The 23,282-nt window shown below is 51.4% G+C and overlaps 1 protein-coding gene across 2 annotated transcripts; it reads right to left on the reverse strand.

Moving 5' to 3' along the window:
• Nucleotides 1–10,525: 10,525 nt before the first annotated feature.
• TMEM74B (transmembrane protein 74B) lies at nt 10,526–16,833 on the reverse strand. Of its 2 annotated transcripts, none has more exons than XM_047771425.1 (2): nt 16,699–16,833; nt 10,526–12,805 (listed from the first exon to the last, which is right to left on the reverse strand). In XM_047771425.1, the coding sequence occupies exon 2, from the start codon at nt 12,762–12,764 to the stop codon at nt 12,066–12,068; it is 699 nt and encodes a 232-aa protein (XP_047627381.1). In that variant the 5' UTR covers nt 12,765–12,805; nt 16,699–16,833; the 3' UTR covers nt 10,526–12,065. The 2 variants fall into 2 exon arrangements, with proteins under 2 accessions (XP_047627381.1, XP_047627382.1); XM_047771426.1 differs by lacking the exon at nt 16,699–16,833 and adding an exon at nt 16,426–16,481.
• Between the last annotated feature and the right edge of the window lie 6,449 nt (nt 16,834–23,282).

Below are 23,282 nucleotides of genomic sequence, written 5' to 3' on the forward strand. Positions count from 1 at the left end.
GGACAGTTCTCATCTGTGGAAACACACAATATGTGGTCTTTCATGTCTGGCTTCTTTCACTTGACATTTTACTGTAGCATGCATCAGTAAATCCATTCCTTTTTCTGGCGGAATACTATTCCTTTATCCATTTGTCAGTTGAAGGACAGTTGTGTCCACTTTTTGGTTATCATGAATAAGGCTGTTATGAACATTTATGTACAAGTTTTTGTGTGGTCGTGTGTTTTCACTTCTCTTGGGAGTGGAATTGCCAGATCCTATGGTAACTATATTTAACTTTCTGAGTTGCTGTCAGACTGTTTCCCAAAGTGGCAGTACCATTTTTTTACATTCCCACCAGCAGGATGTGAGGGTTCCAGTTATGCCACATTTTCACCAATACTTGCTAGTCCTCTTGTGTATAGCCATCCTAGTGAGTGTGAAGTGGTAACTCATTGTGGTTTTGTCCTCTTATTTTAAGAAAAAAAATTTTGATCCAGGCCAAGCAAGGCAGAGACCAGAGACAGTCACCCTTGTGGAGCAGACTGTGGCTTCAGGAATAGCCACCGTGGGATGACCATGGCTAGTGAGCCACAGAGGAGTTGGGTTTGACTTTGGGGGATGGTTCAGGGCTAGATGTGACATAGGACAAGTCCTGTCTGTAGGGAAGTTGCCATGACCTTTCCAGGTCTAGCGAGATTCATGACATCACTTCATTGGTTTGAAATTTCTTGTTGATCCAGTGGCTTGCAAGTAAAGTAAAGGTCTGGTTCTAAATCTTTGACTCTTGGTGAGTTGCCATAGACACATGCAGGTCTCTGACAGTCCCCACACCCCACCTTCTCTTCCTTGCCTGCCTCATTCCCAGTTCTTAGAGCTGGCTGCATTTCTCATTGCATTGCATTTATCTATGCAGTCATGCGCTTCTGCAACTTCCAGGCCAGTACCTGATGACATGTAGTTAGAACACAGGTGCAGTCCCCATAGCAACTTCATCCTTTGGACCCGAGCCTCTTTCATGACCTCCCTTTCTATTCTCATTAATGACATTCTGTTCTGTTGGTGATCCATGCCTCCTCATAGAAAATAAAAAACAGAATCTGTGGAGCAGTTCGTATCTGTCACCTAATCTTGTCTACATTGGTACAGTCCCAGTGAGACAGATCCCACCACCAAGGAGAGGAAAGACCCCGCACATGCCTATTCTCTTCTTTCTCTATTATGAAACTTACATGCTTGTGGGCCACTGTTGACTTTTTTGCACCGAAAGATTCAAAGGCAGGCGTCCAAGTCCCCAGCCCTTGTTTGTCCTTGGAATACTGCAAGGCACACCCTCATTTACTCCAGCTGTGCTGGTCCCTGAATCTGAACCAGAGAGTGGATCACAAGAAGGAGTGGCAGGCAGAGAGGATGGCAGGCAGAGAGGAGTGGCAATAGGCAGGTGACCAAGGATAGACCCTAGAATGCAGACAGCTGCAGTGACATGAGGTTTGAACACCTCATTAGTGGCAGGGCCTGGTGGGAGGTGCAAAGTGGAAGGCCCAGTCTCTGCCTAGGATGATAGTGCTGTCTAATAGAGGAGACTAGGTGACCATGGGACAGGCCATGTTCCATTCGAGCCACAGAAGGTAAGTAAGTGTTGTGAGTGTGACAGGAGTTCTGAGAGAGAAGAGAGCAAACAGAAACTTCTTCAGCTTTTTGAAACAAGGTTTGGATATAGACATCAGCAAGATCACATCGTCATTGCCTTGATCTGGAGGTCAGAAATTCCAGAGCCACACAGCAACTACCTAGATCTGCAGCAGGAAGTCAGTGCCCCTCATACTGCCACCCTGACCCCCACTCAGTTCAGTTCAAGTGCAAGCCTGACTTGCATGCATCTGAGAGTTGGAATCTATATCACCTCTCAAACGAATGCTGCAAGGGAGCCTGGGAAAATGTTCTTGTTCCCTTTTCCTGCCTCTCCCTTCAGGAAGGCACATTTGGGACAGAGGTCCCGTATGTCTCTACTGCATGGGCTGTGATGTAGATGCGTACCACAGCCATGCTTCTCCAGCTTGCCCAGACCTGCCATCTCCTGAGATGCTTGCTCAAAGTACATAGTAGATCCTGGATTCCAACCCAGACCTAGATTGAAATCACTAAGGAAGGGCCTTAAAGTCCATTTTTTACAAGTTCATCAGTTGATTCATGTGACCAGGCCAATCTGAGAATTCCTGAGAAGGGAAGGCAAGAGTTCATCTTTGCTACTGAAACCAGCAGCACCAGGAGCATCACCTGGAAACTTGTTAGAAATGCATAATCTCAGGCCCCAGCCAGGCTTATTAAGTGAGATTCTTCATTGTAACAAGTTGCCTAGGTGATTGATGTGCACTTTTCAGTTTGAAACTCTCTAGTATACAAACTTTATATTTTTTTCCTTCACCTAGATATCAGGTGGAAAGAATCAAGTCAAGTCAGTTCATGGATAATATGATCAATGCATGCAGGAATGCCCTCATTTTAAGTTTTTCCAGTTTTACCCCCTGTAACTTCTCCATTAGTTCTCCCATACCACTCAAATGTATTTCATATGTTTTACAATATGTACGTACCCTTGTAAAATATTACGTTATATCTTCATAACAACCATGAGATACTATCCTCATTTTCTCGACCAGAAAAAGATGTGGAAAGGTTCAGAAATTTGCTCAAGGCCAAACAGGAGTCTCAGAATCAGGCAGGCATGGGTGTGACTTCCAGCCTTCCCTTGCCTTGTGTGTGGCCTTATCTGGAAAATGAGCATTGCCTCTACTTTCAGGATTGTTGCTGGAGCCAACCAAATAAGGTGTCTTATAAATAGCAAGAGCTCGGTAGGTGCCAGCTATCATTATTACTGAGGCCATATGGGTAGATAAGACTGGGGGCTCATGGAGTTCCCATTACGGCACAGCAGAAACAAATCCAACTAGTAACCATGAGGTTGCGGGTTTGATCCCTGGCCTCGCTCAGTGGTTTAAGGATCCAGCGTTACCATGAGCTGTAGTGTAGGTGGCAGACATGACTCGGATCCTGCATTGCTGTGGCTGTGGTGTAGGCCTGCCACTGTAGCTCCAACTAGACCCCTAGCCTGGGAACTTAGGCTGCCGTCCAGTGCAGAAAACAAGCACAGATCTGGTGCCCCTGGTGTGCTAGGCTTCTGGTCTCATGTTGTACACCTAACTATTCCCAAGATAAACACTGTTAGTAGCATTAGTGGAAGTGGCGCTGGGCTTATCCCTCCAGGGATGGCAGAACTGTGATGGGGACCTGGGTCAACCTAGTTCTAAAACCAGTGGTTTTTTTTAGTAGAACTGCTGTACTTAGTTCTCACCCCTTGTCCAGATGAGGAGTATGGCAAAACGCATTCCTAAAGCTGGAAAACCAAGTCAGGACTTGGATGCAAAAGGGGCAATGCTGCATAATCCCCCAGGATGGTCTAGGACTCCCAAGTCAGTCCTGTTTGTAAAGTATGTCTCATGTTTCTGAGCACTTCTATCTATAGCCACAACACCCAAACACCCAGGTTAGGAACATCCGAAAGCACCCAGCCCAATCCCCACTCCACAGAGGAAGGAACAGGTCCACAAAGCCGCTCTGTAAGGGTGAGCTGATGAGAGACTCCATTGGGCCACAGAAATGGCCTTGGGCTCTGTGCAAGGCTTTGTCACCTGACCCCAAAGGATGCTCACCCCAGCCTTCTGAATTTTTCTGAGCTACTTTCTCCATTGAACAAGTGAAAAAGCAGACCCAGAGCAGTTGAGTGACCTTCCCAAGGCCACAAAGACCACAGAAATCCTAGCCCAAGGCTTTCCTACTAGACACTACCACACACAGCCGTGTTGCTTTCTGGGTAACCAAAATACGAGGATCCCCCTCCTTCGCTCTTCCTTTTCTCCTCTCGGTGAAGCTGTGTCAAGAAGAAGGTGCCATACAGGTTCAGCACCCTGGCCAGCACCCTCCGCTACGCAGCTGCCTGAGGCAGCCTCTGGGCAGGGTAGGCTAGTATCTGCTGCTCCCCAATCCAGGATGGCCCTCCCCTGGGAACAGGCAGGCATCCCTAAAAGGGCACCTGGACCTAGGAATCCCTCCTCCAAGACAGAGCCCTGTCCTCCCTCTATCCCCTTCACATTTGAATCACAAGAGCACAGTTTCATCCCGTGGGCTTCTTGAAGCCTATGAAGAAGAGTGGGGCCTGAGCCTTTGGGCCCCTGGGCAAGTCTCACCCCTCCCTTTGGTCCCCTCCCCCCCGTAGTAAAACGGGAATAAAGGCAGGCTTGACTCCCTCCAAGATCCTGCTGCTGATCTGTGTGATTCCACAATTTAAGTAGGTCATGGGCTTGACTGAGTTCAGTGCTGCCTCAACTGTCCCCTTCTCTCTCCCACAGAGCTTTCCAATTCATTTCTAAACCACAAGCCTCCAAGTAGCAGTCCACAGCCCAGATCCACAAACATACACTGACTGGCCCGCATATTACTGAGCCTTGACTCTGCTATTTACCAGTGACCATGGGAAAGTCACTTAATCTGCCTGTGCCTCAGCTTCCTCATCTGTAAAATGGAAGTAATAATAGCACCTGGTCTCCAAGATGGTTGTGAGGTTTTTAAGTGAGCCAGTAGTGTAAAGACTTAGAAGAGTGCCTGGCGTAGAAAGAACACTCTATTTCATGAAAAATTTTGATGGCCTAATGTGTGTACCCCGTAACAGGTTCACTGGAATGTACATACATGAAGTGTTTGCTTTGATCCAGTTGACCTCTGTCAAACCCCCTTCTCATCTCAGCATCTAGGTCCCAACCAATAACAAACTGGTTGCTTAGCTTTCCAGACTCAGTCCCAGTCCCGTTTAAAACTTTCCAAATTACATCCAGTTCCAAGAGATCTCCCCTGACCTCTCTTGAACCCTTGCTCCTCCACTATGGTGGGGTGTGGAGGAGGAAGGGAGAAAAATAACGTATCTCTTCCCCAGCCATGATGGTTGGGTGGGATGGGAGGTGCTCCTACTCTGCTTGGTACAGGGGTTTCCATTTGTTTTCTGATGCTGGGGTCTTCAGTAGACAACATGCATAATTTGGGGTGCTGTTGAGAGCTCTGTCCTGGACTCTAGAGAGTGATAACGGTCTCTCTCCAGTCCACCGGAGGCCGTCAGCCCATATGCTCCTGGAGGAATATGCTGGGCTGCCTACCACCTGTGCCGCCCCCAGCTCCAGCCTACCCTTTCCTGCCTCTCAATCTTGAAGCCTTAGAACACTAGGGTCCTCCACTGCCTTCAAAGGCCTCAGAACACTGAGAGGGGGTTGCAGGCCTGCCCTTCCTCCTCTCTGATTCCCAGCACCATCATCCCTTCAAGCCAGCATGGGCTGTTCCCACAAGCCTCCCACATCAGAAATTCTCTGGGTCAGAAATAGACCTCGTCTCCATGTTCACAATCACCTGTGAGTCCGAGAAGGTACTTGTCAAGCCCTTTCAAGAATTCTTTCCTGGAGTTCCCATCATGGCTCAGCGGAAACAAATCTGACTAGTATTCATGAGGATGCAGGTTTGACCCCTGGCCTCGCTCAGTGAGTTAAGGATCCAGCATTGCTGTGAGCTGTGGTGTAGGTCTCAGACATGGCTCGGACCTGGCGTTGCTGTGGCACAGGCTGGCAGCTACAGCTCCAATTCAACCCTTAGCCTGAGAACCTCCATGTTCCACAGGTGTGGCCCTAAAAAAAGGGAGGAAAAAAAAGAATACCTTCCCGAGTTCCCTTATGGTGCAGCAGGTTAAGGATCCAGCATTGTCACTGCAGCAGCTTGGGTCACTGCTGTGGCATGGGTTTGATCCCTGACCTGGCAACTTCCACATGCCATGGGCATGGCCAAAAAAAGAATAATTTCCTTACTTTCGTCATCTGTTTGTCATCTCTTTGGTGCTATACCTCCAAAACCTAGCACAGAATGGTGCTCTAGTCTTTGCTGGAAGAATAAAAGATCTTAGATGGGAAACACTCAAGTGGTCTGCAGGCCTCGCAGCTCAGTGAGCCTCCACCTGGGAGGCAGTCTAGTCCACTTCCTGAGGACACCCCCATCTCTATGAGTGACACTTAGTAAGCCCTGGACCAGGGAGGGGGTTTTGGATGTCTGGTCCCAGCAGGTGGCCTCTCATTGGACACTCCCTTATCCTCAGTTCAGGCGTGTCACAATTCTCAGGCAGTGGGATAATCCCTTTCAGCATCCTTTTACCCATATAAACGTCCAGATGTCCAGCTGCTCTTGAAAAATCAGGAGCCCTGGCAACCCAGAGCCCATCCACCACAGGGCAACAGCCAGCCAGCTGGAGCAGGCGCCCCTTTAACCCTGCCACTGCTGTTCAACGCCAGCTGCTTCATTCGTGAATGTCACCTGCCAAGCTTTACAGGCATTTGCTTTGGGGCCCCTGCTTTCATCTCTGACGGGGGAGTGTGGAGGCTCTCAGAGAAGAGTCAGGTGGCTGGCAGGTGAGTCAGCAATAGTAGCAACTCACCTGTGGGTGCCTGACCCTCAAGAGTGGCTTTGAAAGAAGATATAGACACAGGAATGAAAAAAGAGGTTAGGGAGAGACTGGACAAAGAGAAGAACTGGGAGAGAGGGAGGGAGAGAGAGATCCTTTTCTGAATGTCCTTTACCCTAAGTCATTATTGGCTCAGATGCCCCGCCACCCGGGAAGAGGTTGGCATGGCAGCCGTCTTCTTCCCCTGTCCTCCCTGTTCCCCTGGGGCCCACTTTCCTGCCAGAAGATCCTTCCATTCACTAACCTTCCCCCAGGCCCAGGAGAGCAGCAGCTGCCACCTCAACCTTGGCAGCTCAGGGGCTGAGAAGGGGCAGGCTGCAGAGATGGATGCCTGGAGTTCAAGGTCACATCCTCTGGCTGCAGCTGGAGACCACAGTCCCATGGACTAGCCTCCCCAGTGCCAGCATCACCCCTACAGTGCCCATGCCATCAAAAGATTCTTCGTGCCACACACATCTGCAAGCACTCACAGGGCTAACAGTGAGCTCTCACCATGCACCAGCCCCCAGGTATGTGCTATTCCAGTATAAACTCTAAATCCTCACAACAACAACCCTGTGAGTCAAGGACTGTGGCGGTCCCAGTCTAGAAACGAAATGCAAGCCCCCTGCACTTCGGCACGCCTCATCTCAACACTCCTGTAGCCCAGAACCCACAGGCCTGTCACCCTCCCCTCCCCGGTACACACCAGGCTGTTTCATGCCTCTGAGCCTCTGCTCAGGCTATTCCTCTCTGCCCAGAATACCTTTCCTGCCCCCATTCTCACCCCACACTGGATATTGACACACTGTTTAAGAATCCTGTTCGGTATCACCCCTTCCAGGACCACCTTCTCTGACCCCAGCTTAGTCAGATACCTCCTCTGTGCCACCACCCTCACCCACCTGGCCACACATACACAGCCCTCTCTGCACTGTCCTTTTTCCCCAGACAGTTCGTGACCAACTCCAGTGCAGGGCCCCTGTGTCCCCAAGGTGCCTCACCCAGGGAAGAATGCAGATTAGGTGTGAATAACAAATGAATAATTCGGTGAATTACTAAGTACCAGGCACTTAGTGCTTTACAGGTGTCATCTCATGTACTGCTCACTCTGCCTTATGGGGAAGGTGCTGTCAGATGAGGAAAGTGCGGCTCAGGGGAATTCAAAATCCATTCATCAGACTCCAGAACCAGAGCCCTGATACTGTTACATGATGGGCGATCTTCAGTGGACTCCCTACATAAGGAGCTCTGCCCCCAAGCCCTCTGAGACTGGAGTACGGAGAAAGCTCAGAAGTGCTCTCCCCATCCCTACCGGCCCCCCCATCGGGAGGAGGGAGACAGTAATCCCGCCCCCTTGGTACCATTCAGATCTCCTGGGCCTGCCTATCTGCTCAAGGACAACCCGACCCAGGAACAGGTTGGTCTGGGAAGAGGGTGCTGGTGCCAAAGAAGAGATTCAGCAAGGCCAGGGTTGCTGTCGTCTTTAGCCAGCTCTGGTCCTTGGGGCACGGGTTCTCCTCCAAGGAGAGGAGTTGGAAGCCTGAGAGCCTCTTGACTAAACCGAACTCCGCTATGCTCTTCCCTGAAGAGACTCAACACCAGACCAGCAAATGCTAACATACCTCCACTGACAAGAAGCTCCCTACCACGCCAACCCAGGCAAGATCTGAGCAAGCTTCTCCTTCCTTAGCTGAAACTTAACCTCCTCAGGGGACCTCAAGAGGAGTCCCTGCTCCAGGAGAAAGCAACGGACCCAACAAGAGGACATCTCCTTGACTCTGCCAGTGCCACTGACACTCCCCTCTCCTCCCCTACAGAACCCTGCCTCCTGTGGCTTCTTCATAATGCCTTCTTTCCTCCCCTCATCTTGCTCCTCCAAAGCTCTCCAGACATGGCACCATGGTCTTAACTTTGGAAAGCCCTCTTCTTATGTATCCTGACCCCTCAGTTCCCAGAGAAGGAGAAGTGGGAAGGTTTCCAGTCTCACTCTGGAGCATCGGAGAGGTAGAGTGACTTGCACAAAGGGCCACAGGGAAAGAGTGTCTACCAGGCAGAAGGAGCAGCAAGTGCAAAGGCCCTGCGGTAGGAGCACTGCCTGGCAATACTGAATGTGCCTGTAAGGAGATGAGCATGGCTGCAGCGGCATGAGCAGAGGCTAGGGTGGGAGATAAGGTCGGAGAGGCATAGGCACCAAACTGTGTAGGACTCTTAGAGGCCACTGTGAGGGAGGGACCTGAAGCTTATGCAATGTAAGGAGCCATCCTTTTTTAAAAAATCAAAGTTAAAAATAAAATTTGAGTTCCCGTCATGGCTCAGTGGTAACAAACAACTAGTATCCATGAGGATGTGGGTTCGATCCCTGGCCCCGCTCAATGGGTTGGATCTGGAGTTGCCATAAGCTGTGGTGTAGGTCGCAGATGTGGCTCGGATCTGGTATTGCTGTGGCTGTGGTGTAGGCTGACAGCTGCAACTCCAATTCGACCCCTAGTCTGGGAACTTCCATATGCGGCAGGTGAGGCCCTAAAAAGACAAAAATAAAATTAAAAATAAATAAAAATAAAAGTTTGACTCAGGGCCTTGGAAGGAGCCTGTGCAAGTGACAGGCCTGGATGGTAAATCCACCCTGGACTGGCGAGAATGGTGGCTTTTGCCTGGAGAGGGAGGGAGGGAGCCATAGGAGCAGGCAGCCTGACCCAATTAACCTTTGAATAGGATCCATCTGGCTGCAGAGTGGAACACGAACTGGGGCGGAGGGTGGGCAGGAGCGGAATTAGGACACTAATGAGCAACCCAGACCAGGCAGCAGGGGCCAGATTCCAAAGGGGAAACCAATAAGATGGGCTGACGGGTAGGGGGGAAGGAGAGAAGAAAGTCAAAAGGGTCAACTCTCTGCTGTTTTAGGCCCAATCCAGTTCCCCCCAACTGGAGTGGGCAGAATACTGATTATGGAGCCTGGACCTCTACCTTATCTCTGACTTGCACCCCGAGCCCACCCCTCCAGCACCAGGAGGCTGAGGCCGAACTTTCATTCCTCTTGCTTCACAAAGAAAACAATACTTAAGATGCTCAGAGTGGTAAAGTAACTTGCCCAAGGTCACACAGCCAGTAAATGACAGACCACAGTTTCAAGCCCAGGCTTTACCAACTCCAAAACCAACATCTGTCCCAATACTCCAGGAAAATTGAGGTCTGGGGACCCTAGTAGCATGTCAGGTGGTAGATGCAGTTTCTGAAGGTGAAATACATTCCAGCTACCACAGGGTCCCCTAGGACCACTTCACAGCTACCCTCAAAAACACCTGCAAAGAAAGCTCCCGGCACCCTGTGCTACGATCCTTCCTAAGCCTGATCCACTGGCTGGGAATTCTCAGCTATAATCTTGGGGAAATGCTTTTGGCATCGCTCAAGTTTTCTTAATTCATTGACAAACTAATGATTGCCTCCATCCATGTCACACATTTTCTAGAGGAGTTTCTGCATTAGGATGCAAAGCTGGTTTCTCTGGCTTAAAGAAAAACCTGAGATTCCTGGGATTTAATCTTCTAACAAACAGATTTAGCCCCTAAAAACAATACACTGCATTTAAACCGATTGGAATGGATGGTCCCAGATGCATCCGCTCAACAGGTTTAGTCTCCAAATATGAGTCCCCCACTGTCACAATAATCATTTGGCTTAGATTGATATTTTTTATTATTATCATTATGGATTTGAAAGCTTTTAGCCCATCATTTGGGATGTTGGAGTCTACCTCCTAGAATGGCTCATGCCACTCTCTGTACCCACTGCTCGCTTGGAGCCTTGACTTATTTATCTTTCACCACCTAGAGGCATTGTTCTGTGGCATGTAGAAGTTCCTGGGCCTGGGATCGAACCCATGCCGCAGGTGTGGCCTGCACCACACCTGCGACAACGCTGGCTCCTTAACCTGCTGCACCACACGGGAACTTCCAAAGAGGCTTTGTTCTTTTCAAACCACACCCCTTCAACACCAGTAACAGAACCTGGCAGGCGGAGCTCCACAGCACTTGTCCCTTCCAGCCCTCCCCCCAACCCTCTGCTCCGGCGAAACCAGCCAGCAGGAACAGAGATTTGATCCGTCATAGAAGGTGTGAGGTTACACTGCCCAGATGTTCAACCTACTGGCCTGAAGGCTCAGGTTACAGATAATCAGAGCTGCTCTAACCTACAGGCCCCAGGCCCACTCCCCCCTCCCCCATCCCCACCAAAAGCAAGTTAGCATCCATGATCCTTGGCCCACAGGACCAACCAACATGGAGGAAGAAGGACCTGCCTGGGGTCAGGAGGTTCACTGAAATGACCCCTTTAGAATCCTCACCTCTAGGGCCCACTTCCTTTCCTTCTCAGTAGGTTAAAAGAGAGTCTGGATGGAGCCTGAAAACACTCGACAAGAGAAGCAGAACAAACGGTGATCAATATGGGGCTAGAGTTTCCTGGCCACCAGAATGTAGATTTCTCCCCAGATAAAGTGGGGCTGCACTTCACTGCTGGGGTCAGGGGCGGGGATGTTAGGGGAAGAAGATCACAAATTCAGCATTAAAATTTTTTTTTTTTCTTTTTCTGTTACTTGCATAGGGTCAGGCCCAAGAAACATACTCAGAAGGAGCGGATAATGAAGCCCACACCGTGTCCCTAGAAATACAGCACAGCCCTCAGCCTCTCTTGTTTGAGAGAACCCCCTGTCCAGGGAGTGAGTGAAACGGGGTGCGTGACTTTGTAAAGTGTGTGCTAAGATCTAGCCGCAGCAGGTAATTCGACCCCAAGGCCAAAAGCAGGCTATAAGGAACTTCGAAAGTAGCCTGGCCTAACCTGGGGACGCAAGGGGTCCTTTAGCAGGACCAGGTGAGATGCTGACTCTCCGAGAGTGATGGCCACCAAAAGGTCAGAAAATGACATGGAGAAGGATCAGCACCTGCCAGACATGCCCCTCCCGTGAAAGTGGCCAGATGCAGATACCTGGCTCCCACTGTACACAGGAATCCCTAGGGCAGAACTGGAGGGGCCCAAGGGATCAGCCATGCCAGGCCCCACATATCAGGGTCAGGAGGACTGAGGCCTAGAGAGGGGAGGTCATCCCAGTGCTGGCTCTGTCCCTCATCAGGAAGCCACCTCCCACTTTAGATGGTTGGGGCTTCATGAAAGGGGTCCCTCCAAAGTCGCTCAACACCCACACATGGCTGAGGAGGACAGCAGAGATCCCGGAATTCCCCCGGGCACAGGGAACAGGATGGGCAGCCTTTCAAACAGCTCTCGCTCCTCGGAAATGCCAAGAAACCTCATCCTCCAAGGGCAGCAGTTTCCAAACTTTTGTATTTTTAGCAGCAGAAGCCATCCTTCAAACAAAACCTTATGCCAAACCTCAAGCTACGAAACAGATCAGGGGCTGCTCTCCCCAGGAGCCCGGACCAGGCCCCAGGCTCCCCCTCTAGCACCCATGACTCCTTCCACAGGGCCCTCTGCAGAGCTCAGTCTGAAACCCAGACTTGGGGGCCTCGTGGCCTGGAAGCTGAAGCAGCCAGATAGGGTGGGCTCTTACTTAAGACCCCTGGCAGGTGTGGCAGGTCTCTGGGATGGGGATGACTTCGTTCTCCACCAGGGCCTGGCCCCCATCCCCACTGAGCTGTCTCATGCGCAGGTTGATGGAGCCGTAGGTCTTTCTGGTGCCCCTGCCCGGCACGAAGGTTGGCCTCCGGTACAGCTCGCCCTTGCACAGAGAGACCATCAGCAGCACAGACAAGAGCATGCCGCCCACCGTGAGCAGCCCCAGGCCTGCGATGATGCACTTGTCCAGGTGGGAGCCCAGGCGGGCGTAGTACATTTCCAGCCGTTCCATCTCCCGCGCCGACACTGTGTCCGGGTTGACGCGGGCCTCGCGGGGGATGGCGTACGCGGTCACCACCAGCAGGATGCCGCTCACCAGGAAAACCAGGGCAGAAACAAAGCCGTAATCCACTGGGCGGCTCACGGGCTCCAGGCCTGGCCCCTCTTCTGAGCGCAGGGACAGATCGTCCCTCTGGGACCGCAGCTGTGAAGGGACGCCCCCCGGGGGGCTGGGGGAACTGCCCAGTCTGGTGTCCCCAGGGTTCTGGAAATGGGTCTCCTGCTCCTCGGAGGAGAAACAGGCATTCTCCACACCCTCCCGGCAAGGGGCCGCTGGACCCAGGGGAGCTGGTCTCCTTGGGGCCTGGGGACCGTTGCTCAGTGTCTTCAGTTCCAGACCAGAGGGAGATGCCATTGGGAAGGCGGGCCCCAGCTCATCCCTTGGCCCCTTGGCAGCTAGAAGAGAAAACAGAAGGTCAGTGGCATTTAACAAACCTCAACCAAGAGCTGGGAGCGATGCGAAGGTGAGTCCGGCACGGTTCCCATCTGGAGGAGCCTGCCACCGCTGGGGGACAGGGGGAAACGGGGAGGCAGGGAATAAGACAGTGACAGAGCAGTGCCTCCTAATCCTGGCCAGGATCCCACTTCCCCGCTGGTGGGCATCTGGCTTTGAGCCATTCCCATGTCCCCTCGGAGCCTCAGTTCCCCCATATATTAAATGACAATGATACTTCTACTCCCTACATCACGGGGCTGATGTAGGGATTGAGATAACCTATAGACAGTACTCAGAACAGTCAGTGTTCAGTAGGTATCAGCAGTGAGCTATTATTCTAACGCAGGGAATCTAAATAGAGTAGATACCAGGTTCTAATCCCAGCTTCGCCACTGGATTTTGGTCAAGGGATGTGACTTTGCAGATTCAATTTTCTCACCCATTAAATGGGAATAAGCAAAATGCCTCCTCCATAGGGTTGTTGTGAGGACTGCATAAAATAAGACATGTAAGGCCGCCATCAGTTCCATTAATGGACACTGTTGTGATGAAGTGACTGGGGCCAGGAGAAGGGGTAGAGATGAAAGTGGTTGTGGGGACAAAGGGGACAAAGTTAGGGCAGCTTCTGGGAGTTGGGAGCATTTGAGCCAGACCTCCAAGGATGAGTGAGAAATCCCTAGGCAGAGAAGCGGGGACAAGGGCATTGTGGAGAGGGGGAGGGGGTGGCTAAGAAGTCAGCAGGGGACCAGCTCTCTAAGGACTCTGAAAACCAGGGCCAGGGAGGCAAGGTGCAGGGGCTGGCAGGGCTGACATCTGCCTCGGTTTCAGAAAGCTCTCTCTGGCTGCTGAGGGGGAGGACAGATGGGGCGAAGAGGAAGAGGGTGGAGGCCAAGGGTCCAGGGAGGAAGCTAACGTGGTCAGGCGAGGCCTGGATGGTGACTGAGAGGCAGAGAGAAAGGAGCTTATTTGAGGGCCATGACTGAGGTGCACGCCAGATGTCCTTCTGTAAACGGGAGATGGGAGGACCTAGATAAGGATGAGGACCACGGAGAGGGAGCTGGGGAGAAGCAGGGAGGGGTACTCTCTGCTCAAAGAGGAGCTGCCCTGCGCAAGCACCTGATCACACACTCGCACAGATAGACAGAGAGCACGTGTGCCAAAAGATACCTTACAGCCCGTGGGCCATATTTGGCTCACAGAAGTTTTGCTTCTTTGGTTTCTGGTCTGATTTTTTTTTTTTTTTTTTCCTGAAGCAGTTGTCAATGGATAAAAAGCAAAAGAGTTCACACTTTTAATGATGGAGTCCTCCCTGGGGCAGATCCAGGGCTTCCCCCTTCCCCCAGCCCCGCACAGCCCCCACCTGGCACATAGAACTCCTGATCTCACAGCAGAACTATTCTGTTCCCCCTAGACATCCATGGGTGTCCTGTGGGCGCAAAGACCCAGGGCCCCAGGCACCCAGACCCAGTCCCCAAACCGCAGAAACACCCCTAGGTGCAGAGCGGCTCACAGGCCCTGGTGTGTCTACACACATGTACACAAGATTCTAGACCTTTCTCTGCATCCCCCTGCCCGAGTTTATTTTCCAGTACTCTGTGCTTCAGTGTGTGTGTGTGTGTGTGTGTGTGTGTGTGTGTGAGAGAGAGAGAGAGAGTAAATGAATGAAGTGGAAAGTGAATGAAATGAATGAATGAATGAAATTCAAAGAGCCTTAGTGCAAGTAGGCACGTTTTTCGATCTTTCTGATCTTCCTTCCAACATGGACTTGCATCAGACACCTCCTCTTAGCACACACAGAGCCTTTCATCTGAGTACAAAGCCTGTTTCCACTTACAACCCATCTCTATCACCACGTCCCTCTTTCCTGAGGTCCAATTTAATAAATGTTTACTGAGCACCTACAGTCCCCATTGAGCACTTCACTCAGGAGTATCCTGTCTAATCCTCACGAGCCCCACAAACAGGAATTACTATCTCCATTTTACAAAACGTGCCCAAGATCCCATGGCATGGATGTAGGGGCCAGGAGCTGAATGCAGGTTCCCCAAGAATTATCACCTAAGAGCCTGCAAACCCACACACTCTTGCACCAGTGGCATCACCCCACCCTGCCTCCCTGGCTCTTCCACGCCTCACCTGTAGATTCTCTACTGTCTGCCACTGTTTACAGCAACCATGAGCAGCTTGAGGGCACGTTTATGTCTGGGTCCTCAGCCCCCTGCTCAGGGCTTGGTACAGCCAGCCCTCAGGAGTGATTCGAAGGCCCAGGCAGACATCCTTCTCACTTGCAGGATGGGCCAGGCTCTGCCCATGCTGCTCCCACTTTCCAGTAAACCAAGAGGAGAGGTATGTTCATTGGCTTTTCAAACTCTTGGCAACAAAAGCATGTTCCTGAGTGCCCAGCCACTAACAGGGACTGGCAGTCACGTCTCCGGCTCAGTTGGTGTCCAGATGTGGTCCCCCACCCAGGTCTTTAGAATCCTCCACCGAACTCAGCCCCTAGAGTGGCTTAGGAACTCCCTTCTCAGACCAGCACACTGATGCCTCCATATCCCAGAAGAAACCCAGGGCACCCAAATTCTGGGAGTAGGGCTCTCTCTAACCCGGCAGGAACCCAAAACTTTTTCCTTAGGATACCAGCAGGGATAGGGTGAGGGTAGAGAAAAGGGAGGTTCCCTCTCACCCAGAGTTGCAATGTGTCACACACAGGTTCAGAAACACCCACCACTTACACAAGGGTCCATTACCCTGTCAATTACCCCAAACTTAAGCAGAAACAGACAAGCTGACAATGACTCTAGTGTCCAGGCTCACACCCCACAACTGTATCAGTTAGACTCCAATGTCATCTGCAGTCCAACAGGACCTGAAAGGCACACCCGGGTTCCACACTCATACCCCCAAGGGGCTTTTTCCACATTCAGCATGCACAGACCCGGGAAGTTACGCAGTGACCCACAGATCCACAGACCACACTGGCACCCGGACCCCAGGAAGGAACAAGGCACACACGCGCGCGCACGCACACACACACACACACACAGAGTAAACTACCCACAGGACTGCCAAGATCTAAGCCAGACCCACCAAGATCCACTCTGGCCCAGCACCCCACCCACTGGTGCGCACTAACTAGCGGGAAGACAGACGCACAGCGGGCGTGGGTGAAGCTTCACAAAACCCAATCGATAGACTCACGCACGAGTTGTACACAAAGCCTCGGGCGCGCATATACGTCCACGCTGTTATACCCAAAGTTCTGCGCAGAAAGCCCCAGCATCCCGGCTGCCCGCCACACCCGCGCGCCCTCCAGCCAGCAGCTCACGCCCCCTGCTCCTGCCCTTGACCACAAACATCGCCGGGCCGGGCCAGGCCGAACCGGGCCAGGCGGCGCCGGTAGCAAGCCGGTCAGGCGGCCCTGGGAGGCCGGGCTCCGCGAGGACCGGCGTGCGCCCGCGTTCCCCAGCCGCGTGTCCTTCGGCCGGGCCGCGAGGTCAGGCTAGCTCTCCTTGGCCGCCCCTCCCCGACTCCGGCCCTCGGCCTCCCGCCGCCCCCCGCAGTCCCCTTCTGGCGTGCGTACCTGTGCGGGGCCTCCCTCCCCGCCTCCCCACGCGGGAGGCGAGGACGCTGGGCAGCCGCCAGGCGACGGCGAGGGCGCGTCCTCTCCGGGCGCCCACTCGCCTTCCCGCAGCCGGCGCCCGCCCGCCGGTGTCTGTGCTGCGGCGCAGTCCGGGAGGGAGCGGGCCCAGCCGCCGCCGCCGCCGCCGCCGCCGCCGCCGCCACCTCGTCCTCCTCGGCTCCCGCCCCCTTCCCGGCCGGGCCCGGCCCAGAGCCGCTGCCGAGGCGCACGTACCTGCTCGCGCCGCGCGTGGCTGTACCGCGGCGGCCCCGGCCGCTGGGGGCTCCGAGGAGGGAGGGACTGGGAAGGGGCGGGAGCCGGGGATCGCCGAGCGCAGCGGCTCCAGCTCCGCCCGCAGCCGGCGAGGGCGCCCGTAGAGTTAGCGCGGGGAGGCACTGGGAGGCGGGTAACCGACTGGAGTGAGTGGGGGAGGACACGGCTCCATCTTCCTCCCCCTCCTCTCCGGGCAGATCGGTTTTACCGACACCAGGATTTAGGGAACTGATGCCTAGAGCCCGCGGCGCCTGGGCGCAGGGGCGGGGCGCAGGGTGGGTGCTGAAGGAGACCCCTCCCCCGACCGCCAGCCCTACCCCTCCGCTGGGGAGACCCTAGAGCGCGGAGCCCCCAAGCTTCCTCCTCCCCTCGCCTCCCCTCACCCTCCTCGCATGCACACCGCCCGCGGGTTGGACCCAGGGTCCCCTCAGTGGTCGGGATAGTCTTCTCCGGAGTGTGCGGCTCCGTGGCTCAAGGGCGCCACCTGAAGGCCAAAAGGAAGCCTCTGACACATTCCGCCGCCCCCGCCGTCCCCCACAAGCCCACACCGCCTTTTTCTTGCTCTTTCTCTGTGTGACGGTGCGGTGCCCAGCTCAAGTCGGGTGTGATCTTGGAGCACTGCCAACGGCCACACACCCTCACCCTCCAAAGCCCAGCTGTAACGCCCCCTCCCTTGGCAAACCAACTGGCTGCCCCCTACACTTCCTCGCCCAGGAGTCCCTCCAGCTGCACTCTCTTTGCCTGTGCATTTGTCCTTATCTGAGAGTTGCGATTTGGGGTAAGTACCTGCCTCCTTCATCGGACTGGCAACTCCTAGAGGACAGGGCCCCTGTCTGATCCCCCCAGAGCCCAGCGGTGGGTGTGGGTGACCAGGTGGGCAGATTTCACTCTTTCGTCCCTTAAAATGGGGCTTCGATTAAGGTGAGTCAAGTGAGGTGCCTAAGAGGACAAACGTTAAGGAGACACTCCCTCCTTGGGGGCGCAGATGGAGCCCACAGAGGAGTGTGGTCTGAAGATCCCAGGGTTTTCAGAAGTCTTTGTGGGTGGCTTACACTTGTGGCATCAGGTAAGTTTTCTCACTCTATGGGCCTCAGTGTTCACCTGGGAAGATGGGACCATGAAAACGCAGGTTCCAGGGCCTTTGGGAGGGTCAGCGGAGGTCAGCCATCTGGGAAGGACAGGCCGATGAAGATGCCCTGTCCTGGCTCCTTAGCTGCTTCACGAGAGGGCATAGCCTGTCCTGTTCCAAAGGCCAGACAGACAGACAGCAGGACAGTGGAGGCTACCCTGGAAGCCAGGTGCCCAGGCTTTGAGGCCCCTGTGCTGGAGACCTGGGCAGGACCTCCAGGGATGGGAGTGCTTCAGTCTCTTCCTGACTTCCAGAGGCCTGGCCTCTCGTTTGGGACTTCAAGAGGAAGCTCGCTGTGGGCCAGACTCCCATGCAAATCCACTGTTCATAGGTGTGCAGCCTTGTGCAAAAGGGTCCCCTCTCAGAGCTCAGTCTCCTCATCTGTGAAATGGACTTAGTAAGGGTTACGGGGATTAGATGAGATACTCCCTGTGAGGCACTCACTGTTCCTTCCCTCAGTCCTGCCTCAGAGCCTTTGCTCAAATGTCACCTTCTCAGAGACACACTATCCTTTTAAAACTGGCAGTGCCCGGCACCCTTTACTCTTGAACTCTTAATTTTTCCCCATAGCATTTATCACCTCCTGACATTTGCGTATTTCTTTCTTTGTTTATTGTCACCACCATTAAAATAAAAATGCCAAGAGGCAAAAGCTTTGCCTGCTCCCCTCCCTGCTGTATTGACTAGAAAAGAGGCCAACACATGGGAGACCCTTGATAGATACTTATGTGAATGAAGAATGGAGAAAGTGAGCAAATATTTATTGAACTCCTATTATATGCTGATTATGTAGACTTCCTCCCTCCACAGAAGAAGCTTGTATTCTAGTGCGAGGAAAGGAGAAATAAATGTAACACTGCCACAAAGCAAAGGCACAACAAGGTGCTAACCTAGTCTGGGAGACAGGGATGGCTCCCGTGCAGAAGTGAGGATTGAGCTGAGACTGGAAAGATGCATAGGAGGCAGCCAGGTAAAGAGAGCAAGGAAGAAAGGCCCAGTGGAGGGATGGCATGGGCAAGGGCCCTGGGGTAGAAGGGAGTATGGCGAGTGGGAGGCTTGATGGAGACCAGGGTGGTTGCCGTGAAGGGCTCAATAAAGAACATGGGAGATGAGGCTGGACTATCAGCGAGCCAGGTCACGGCCAGTCCTTGTAAGCCAAGTAGATGGTTCTTTATCCTCAGAGCAATAGAGAGCCATTGGTCAGTGTGAATAAAGGGTTAACAAAAACTTTTCCTCTTCTGCATGAGAATTTGACCTTTGGTTAACTGTCTAGCTCTGTTTCCTTGGAAACAGATAAACATATGTCCACTATGTTACTAGGCAACATTGCTATGATAAAAATGACCCTAGGGAGGAGGCTAGAATGATCCATATGGTAATGGATTAGAATTGGAGCTATTGGTGTGAACTTTACGTATTTGTGACATATTGTAGATATTGACATATGTATATACACACAAGTTAGTATACACTGTATTTCCTTTCTTTGCCAGCTCAGAGGACCTGGCTGCATGATACTGCATAGCAACGAGCACATCTAAGGCCCAGATCTTGGTTTTTAACACCATTCTCTCATAAAAGGAACCAGGGAGAAATGGATGATTGTAGGACTGGAGCAGGAAATACACAAGATGAGCCTGGAGCATCTTAGAGTGCCAGAAAGTAGGGAAGTGCTCAAACAATCAAAACACACAAACGCACAATGATGGGGATGTGTCAAAGGAGCCAACTAAAAGAGCTCCCAATGGCTAAAGTTCGGAAATTTTGATCAACATATAAAGTAATATTAGGTTGTAACATAAAAGTATGATAAATGGGAAAATGGGGAGAAAAGATAAACCTCCTATGGAGAATTCTAAATATGTAGATACTTCATCCTCAAGGAAGGGAATATTACTCCCCAATTCTTTTTTTTTTTTTTGCTTTTTATGGCTGAACTTACATATGGAAGTTCCCAGGCTAGGGGTCTAATCAGAGCTACAACTGCCGGCCTACACCACTGCCATAGCAACACGGGATCCGAGCCATGTCTGTGACCTTCACCAGAACTCACAACAACACCAGATCCTTAACCCACTGGAGGCTGGGGATTGGACCCGCATCCTCATGAATCCTAGTCAGGTTCATTACCACTGAGCCACAACAGGAACTCCTACTCTCCAACTGTTTGGTTGTTTGTTTGTTTGTTGTCTTTTTAGGATCACACTCACGGCATATGGAGGTTCCCAGGCTGGGGGTCCAGTTGGAGCCGTACCCGCCAGCCTACACCACAGCCATGGCAACGCAGGATCCTTAACCCACTGAGCGAGGCCAGGGATCCAACCTGCACCCTCAGGGAGGCTAGTCAGGTTCGCTAACCACTGAGCCACGACGAGAACTCCTACTCCCCAGTTCTTAATTGTGGGCTCACCTTAGTGCCTTCCACAGAGAACAGTAAGGAAGTTGGGGAAGGGGGAGAGAATCACTTCACAGGTGAGAAACTAACAATCCTGATTTCCTCAGCCAGGTGATCAAGGTCAACATCAACCATCAGATTATGTTGATAGCATGTACCCTTGTTACGATGCGATGAGAATGGTACTTTACCTCTGTGATCTTGCGCTCCAAACCCATAACCCCAGCCTAACTATGATAAAGATCAGACAAATCCCAACTGAGGGAAGGGACATTTTATAAAATACCTGACCAGTATGCCTCAAAACTGTCAAGGTCATCAAAACCAAGGGAAGCCACAGCCAAGAGGAGCCTCAGAGAGGCATAATGACTAAATGTAAGATATTATCTTGAATAGGATCCTGGGACAGAAAAAGCAGACGTTAAGTGAATACTAAGCAAGTTGGAACAAAGTATGGATTTTAACTAACAATAATGTATCAATATTGGTTCGTTAATTTTAAAAAATATATCGTATTAATGTACAGTGTTAATAATAAAAGAAATTGAGTGTGGGTGTGTGGGAACTCTTTGTACTCCCTTCCTAAGCTTTTCTAAAACATAAAGTTTTTTTAAAGACTCCTGATTGGTAAATTGCTTCTGGGCTGGGAGGAACTATGAATAGCTGGTTGGAAATCATCCTTGGGGCTTCGAGAGCATGCTGATTCATGTAATTGGGTAGGTCCAAAGATACTGGCTCCCACGGAACATGAAACTTTTAAGTCAGGATGGCTCCTGTGCCCCTGCCCGTCTCCTTGAACCTGTGTTGTCCTGCTCTGGTACATGTTTAGCAAGGATGCTCCCGATGAGAGGAGCACCTGATGTGCCACGCTAGCAAGCTGAGGTCCCTGTCTTATATCAGTCACAGTAGGTCACTGCCAAGTGTGGCTTATGGTCATCTGTTGAGTCTGAGTGTGTAGTTGAACCTACAAAGACCCCTTGTGGACCTTGTAACGGGTGATAAGCAGGAGAGTGACGTGATCAGATTTGCACTTTGAAAACATTTTCCCTCTGGCTGCTCCCAGGTGCTAGGGAACAAGAGAGAAAACAGAGACCATCAGGAGGTTATTGTCATGTTCGCATATGATAAGCCCTCAGTAACTTCGCAGCAGTTATATGTCTATGAGAAATGTGGGTCTGCAAGAGAGAGAATGTAGGGTTTTTTTTTTTTTTCCTGTATGTTTAGGGCCACACCTGTGGCATATGGAGGTTCCCAGGCTAGGGTTCTAATCAGAGCTACAGCCGCCAGCCTACGCCACAGCCACGGCAATGCTGGATCTGAGCTGCCTCTGTGAGCTGCACCACAGCTCACAGCATCGCTGGATCATTAACCCACTGAGTGAGGCCAAGGATCGAACCCATGTCCTCATGGATCCTAGTCGGGTTCGTTAACTACTGAGCCATGATTGGAACTCCAAGAGAATGTTCTTATAGAATATTAGAATATCACCTCATCCAGAATTTTCCAAAGGGTAGTGGTACATAACATGATTTTTGATGTTATATAGATAACATGTTTTGGTTTTCTATTGCTGCAGGAAAAAAAAAAACACTCCAAAATTTATCAGCGTAGAAGAAAATTATTTATTTGTTCACTTTCACAATGTGGGCTGGACCTGGCAGGAATTGCTCAATTCTTCACTACATGGTACAAACAGCTGGGAACTGGCTATGGGCTTTTCTATGATCTTCCACTGTCTCTCCAGGTGGCTAGCTTGGGCTTCCTCATACAATGCTGGTCTCAGGGTAGTCAAGAGTTTTTACACGGCACTCAAGTTGTCCCAGAGTACAAAAGAAGCTATGGGAGCTTTCTAAAGCTGAGGGAACAGGCACAGTGTCACTTCTGCTGCACTCTCCTGCTTTAGTGCAGGCCGTAGGCCCACCCAGAGTCAAGAAAAGGGGTCCACATAAGTGTATGAATATCGAGAGGCATGGGTCCCTGGAGGCAGTAACAGTCTCCCACCCTCTGTGCTATTAGTATACACACACACACCCATGTGTACATCTGGATTCACTTTAATGGCTAGGCATTTATGTTATTTTAATGTGTTTTAGCAAAATAGATAACTAGATCATGAAACTAAGGATATCATAGTCAATATTACTTATAGTAGGGCAGAAAATAATATGTCTAGGGAGTTCCCATTGTGGCTAAGTGGTAACGAATCCAACCAATATTCATGAGGATTTGGGTTTGATCCCTGGCCTTGCTCAGTGGGTTATGGATCTGGTGTCACTGTGAGCTGTGGTGTAGGTCATAGACATGGCTCGGATCCTTCGTTGCTGTGGCTGTGGTGTAGATCGGCAGCTGCAGCTCCAATCTGACCCCTACCCTGGGAACTTCCATATGCTGCGTGTGTGGCTCTAAAAAGACAAAAAAAAAAAAAAAAAAAGAAGAAGAAGAAGAAGAAGAAAAAAAGAAAGAAAAAATATGTCTATGTAAAGTTGCAACAACATATTCTACTGGTTCCCTCCACTATCCACTCTCCTTTTCTTCCACTGGGATAGAATCATTGATCAAAAGCTAGCACAGTGCACTCAAAATCAACATTCCCTGTCCCAGCCTTCCTTCCAATTATGTACGACCATGTGGACAATAAGCCATTAGAATATCAGAGGAGAAGGTGTGGGCAAAATGTATTAAATGTTCTTCTTCTTTTTTTTTTTTTTTGGTCTTTTTAGGGCCTCACCCACCACCCTGGAGTTTCCCAGGCTAGGTGTCTAATCGGAGCTACAGCTGCTGGCCTACACCACAGCCACAGCAATGACAGATCTGAGCTGCCTCTGCAACCTATACCACAGCTCATGGCAATGCCAGATCCTTAACCCACTGAGCGAGGCCAGGGATTGAACCCACATCCTTGCTGATCCTAGTTGGATTCTTTCCACTGTGCCATGATGGAAAGGCCCTAAATGTTCTTTTTTTTTTTTTTTTTTCCGTCTTTTTGCTATTTCTTGGGCCGCTCCCGCGGCATATGGAGGT

Source organism: Phacochoerus africanus, chromosome 3 (genome assembly GCF_016906955.1).
Source record: "Phacochoerus africanus isolate WHEZ1 chromosome 3, ROS_Pafr_v1, whole genome shotgun sequence".
NCBI lineage: Eukaryota > Metazoa > Chordata > Mammalia > Artiodactyla > Suidae > Phacochoerus > Phacochoerus africanus.